Genomic DNA, 4,807 nt, shown 5'->3' with positions numbered 1-4,807 from the left:
GCGAGCGGGGCGTCCGCCCCGCCCGCTCTCCCGGTCCCGCCCGGCTTCTGAGGCGGTGCTGCGTCCTGTGATGGCGGCGCGGTACTCCGTGGAGGGTTTCCCGCTTTTCTTCCTCAGAACAAGCAAATGGAACTTATACCGCGTTATTTATTAACAATAAACACTACCCTCCATGCCCAGCACCTCAGTAGGAGGCCTGTTAATACCTCAAGAGTCTCATTAGACTCCATGTTGCACAAAAGCCAAGGTACAAATGCCTGTTAACAGTTTCACAATCTGTTTCTCTACTGTAGTGAGAGACTAATTTGTGCCAGAGCTTAGCACTAGTGACTGAAGTAAATGAAGCCTTAGGCCACATGAATTGTACTTTAACCTTGTTCTTTATCTATGGAAATGTAACCGGTAGGTAAGGAACTGTAAGTAAAACTTTTAACTACAGGATATTGGGTAACAAAAGGAAATGCCTCAAGACACACAAAAACAGCTAAAGCTGCTTGCAAAGCGTAGAAGTCTTAGCCAGTTCTGTTGGCAGAATGATTTCCACCATTTTGTTTTCTGTGCTGGAAAAAGCATTTCCACTTCACAGACTTCCAGGTTAAAAAAAAAAATAAAAATAAAATAAAAAAATCACCTTGAGCCTGACTCCATGTAGTTCCAGTCCCTGCCCATGACAGAGCAGAACTGGCACAACACAGATGCCCTGGTCAGCACATGAACCACGAGATGCAGCAGAGTTAAATCCTCCACAAAAGAGAACCAGAAGTGCCTGTCTAGACCATGTCCTGGCTGGGACATGTTCAATCCTGTGTTACTCTTTGTAGAAGTGGATGCTTGGACTTGTTCATCAATGATCAGGAGGGTTCTCTGAAGAAAACATAGTGCAATAGTACACTTAAAGTTTGGTTTCTTGTTAGATGCATCTTGTTACATGCAAAGAGCATGTTGCTTCTGCAAACAGAAGATTCTAGATAGCCATAAGGACCAAGGTCTGTTTAACACTGAAATCTGAATGCTCAGCTAAGGTTTAAGTTACAGTTCATGTAAACTCTGCATACTGAAGATATGGAAACACCCAGCTTATGCTGAATGTGAAAAATTTCACCATGTTCTGCTCTGACAGTTCACTTCCAAGAACAAACTAAAATAATTTTCAGAATTCCAGTCTCAGGCCTATAGCCATGTTCTACAGTTAGTTTCCAGCCTAAAGCCCATAAATAAAGAACAAATACAACTCAGTTGATTAGTTTAATAAGTCTACCATATTACAGACTAATGCAAACCAACATTAAAACAGTCGCAGAGTAATTAGTGTATCAGACCTCATCTAAGGAAGATTACTTGGTCATGAATAATCATGGTAACTAAAGGGATTAAACTCAGTTTTGTTGTAATACCCCCTAAAAATGGATACAACAGTTTAAACTTAGTGTACACCTTACTAGCTCGTTTCAGTTTTCAAAACTAAATGTTGCTATAGTAGACATTGCCCTATTGGAATGCCTATGTTATTTTTGTTTCTTAAACTACAAGTTAGATTGTGCAATTCTAAAGAATTTATAGGAATTGCAGCAGGAAAAGAGTAGATACTAGCAATGTACTACAACCAAACTGCTATATGAAGTGTTAAACCTAGTCCTTAATTCAGTATTTAACGAATCATATTTAACATGAAGACACTGATGTTTATAAATACTAAACCAGACCAGATTTACCACAATTACGAAAAGGCAGAAACTTATAAATTTGAAAGTTTAGTGACTCAGGCAGTCAAATTTCATCTTAAGCCATCCACACAAGTTTTAGATAGCTTCTCTCTCAAAGCTGCTAAAAACAAACACTCCACAACTCTCCTTAAAAAGGATCCAATCTTTAACCCCCATGTAGCATTAATGCTACTTTTTACTCTTCTACTTCAGCACTTGTTTCTTTGAGCGCATTGCTCTGTTTGTGGATAAATGCAGTGGCTTTTGATTCCAGTTCTCCCAGCTGTTCAAATGAAGAGACACATGGATCTTGATCTTTAACAGTATCCGACAGCTTGCACATCTTCTCCCGAATGCGTTGAGAATATCGCAAAGGGGTTACAATTTTCAGGTCTTTAGCACTGAAGTCATTTGCCTCAGGGTGCATCTTCACACTTAGGAAAAGAAGAAAAAAAAAAAATCACTAAACATAGGCACACCGTCATACTATTTACCTCTGTAGCGTCTAGCAGAGACAGCAAGTCGTGATTCCTATTCAACGCTTTCCCATAGCCAAAGGAAATGGGAAACAGCCCCTTTCCCATTCATACAGTTAAAACCAGATGTACGACTCTCTTATTGGGCAAAATATTTTAATCTGGAGAACCTCCTGAAAAGAGTTTCTAAAGGAAGATTCCGCCCCATTCCATCAGGGGGAAACTGTTCTTCCTGCTATGAGAGACAGCAGACAGCTGCCAGGATCATCAGATGCCAAAGCTGAGCACAACTTTCCTAAATCTGCTATCTTAGAAGAAACCTTGTGGCAAAAAAGAATTTAAATGTTATCTGTTTTGTTCTGAGATTACTACCTAGATTTTTGCCTCAAGATACAATTAAGATAATCTTTACAGGACAGTTACATCTTGATCACTTCTTCTGTATTGTATGACATACAACCACATATACATTAGAAAAGAAGAGGACTGGAGACACCTACTTTCTCTTTACCTAGCTCCATGCAGAACTACTACTGCCATGTGGGCCGTGGGAAGGGATCCTAAACCTGGAATTTATGTCTGCCACAAAGAGGTTTGATTACTCTATAGTGAGGCATTCAAAAAGCAAAACAGTTTGAGTAAATAAAGGAATTTATTTAAAAAGACTTCCTTCTGAAGGAAGAGGAAGCAATCCTAAAAAACTAAGTTCTAGAGAGCTTTTAACTAGGTGTCCACAAATGCAGTGCCTCCCTGTTTCAATAGGACACAAACATTACTGTTGCCCCAGACACTGCAAAATTTCCATAGTTACCTGAGGTAATCTTACCTTTCCAAGTATGGTGTGGTAGATGGATTGTATCTCATTAAATATGATGTGTCATTCTTCTCAGGAGAATTAACTGCTTGGGCTGTATCTTTTACCCCATCCTCATTCTGCTCTTCTGTTTCACATTTTCCTTTCTTTTTTGTACGTTCTTTAGTCTTGTGCTTTTTATTCTTTTTTGGCAAGATCTCTTCTCTCAGGTTCAAGTCTAAATGCATTTCTTCTTTTTTGATCACTTCACTGCTAGTCTCTGCCTTCTTGTCATCACTCTCTGTTTCTTGGTCATCATCAGAGTCGAGATCCTTGAAGGCCTCCTGAACCTGTTGTACAGATGAATTTGATTCCTTGCTGACTTCCACTACCTCACTTAAATGACCCTCTATCACAGTTCCCCCTAAAATTGAAATATTGAAGAAAGGACAGCTGTGATTAAAAAAGAAGTTAATGTTTTAGAGAGATCCTGAAATTTTAAAGCTTTACATGAGAATGAAAGTTAAGTATGTGTTGAGTCTAAGCCACAGCAATTTAAGTTACTAATAATTTTAGTCACCTTCAAGAACCTGCAAACTGAAAACTCAGGCTAAGTACATCCTGAGACGTCATTCTCTTCCTTCCCAAGCACAGCAGATCTGAACAAGTATTTCAGTCAGTTTCTGGGATTGCTTCTCAGATTACGTTATATTTAACAGGAATATATATGGCTACTTTGCTTCCGTAATTGGAATATTTACCGCCTTTAGTTGATACTATGCCATAACATGACCATGCATCTGCTAGTGAAGGAGTTTGTGTCAGAGGCAACTGCTTTTTAGCTCACAAGAATGTTTTTATTTTACTCTTTGATTATCAGGCTAAAATAGCTGGACAACGTTGCTTTGATAGAGTTTAAGTAGAAAGTTTGAATATGAAAGCATCTCCATTACTCATTTTAACATGCCCACAATTGAAAAGGATTAGTTTAGTCAGGGTTGTTTTCAAAGACAATAGAGTACAAAACGATCACAGAGAATTTTCTGTGAAATAGAATTTAATATAGGCACAAATAGTTTAAACAGTTAGCTTGTGTTGCCTGTCAAGCCAGACATTTAACTAGAATAGAGTACTCAGACTTACCGTCCTCAGACTTAAAAAGGCTTTCAGTATTTTTCATAGTATCTATTAGTGTGTGTCGTAGTTCATCTTTAGGCTGGAAAAAAGTTGTATTGTTTTAGAAAAACAATTCCAAAATTAATCATCACTTCAGCTTATTTGGCATAACAGTTACAGGGAAAGTAGTACAGACTACGTGATGTTCATGTTACAAAGCCTTTATTTAATGCTTTTTAGACATAAATCAGAACACAAGTAAATCCTGTATTTTCTATATTTGGTGCACTAAGGCTGTATTTGATACCCTGAAATCTTGCTGATATTAAAGCAGGAATTAAGTTCTGTTTTGGGTTTCTAGTGATAATAGAAGTCTCAGTCCTTAATTTCTTCTAGGCGGAATGTCATATGGTATTTTAATGATCCTAAACCTTTCTTCTTGAAAGTACTAAGTATCTACAGTGGTTACAGAGCAAACCAAATCCAATTTTTTTATGTTCAAGTAGGTCACATCTCTCCTTCTACTGTAAAAGGATTTAGTAAAATCAGAAGTAGTTGTATTTTATATACCATAATTTCATGCCTTTATATTTGTTAATCTCAAACTTCAAGACAAGCTGCTCACCATTGCTCCTGCCAAAATGGCCTCCTCATAGACAGCAATAAGCTTTTCAAGAGGGCCCATCTGTTCAAGACGCATACAGCAGATCCAATATTTA

At 38.0% G+C, this 4,807-nt stretch overlaps 1 protein-coding gene across 1 annotated transcript in view; it reads right to left on the bottom strand.

Moving 5' to 3' along the window:
• Positions 1 to 1,899: 1,899 nt before the first annotated feature.
• The window catches only part of CKAP2 (cytoskeleton associated protein 2), a gene marked incomplete at its 5' end in the record, with an annotated part of 10,376 nt that continues 7,468 nt past the window's right edge, over positions 1,900 to 4,807 (bottom strand). Inside the window, 4 exon segments of the mRNA XM_009575441.1 lie at positions 1,900 to 2,137; positions 3,006 to 3,396; positions 4,116 to 4,188; positions 4,714 to 4,807. The exon segment at positions 4,714 to 4,807 is cut by the window's right edge and continues 29 nt beyond it. Of these exon segments, the coding sequence (XP_009573736.1) occupies positions 1,900 to 2,137; positions 3,006 to 3,396; positions 4,116 to 4,188; positions 4,714 to 4,807 (796 nt within the window).

The sequence above is a fragment of the Fulmarus glacialis genome, unplaced genomic scaffold (genome assembly GCF_000690835.1).
Source record: "Fulmarus glacialis isolate BGI_N327 unplaced genomic scaffold, ASM69083v1 scaffold42823, whole genome shotgun sequence".
Taxonomy (NCBI): Eukaryota; Metazoa; Chordata; class Aves; order Procellariiformes; family Procellariidae; genus Fulmarus; species Fulmarus glacialis.
This window is presented reverse-complemented; position numbering and strand designations above follow the sequence as displayed.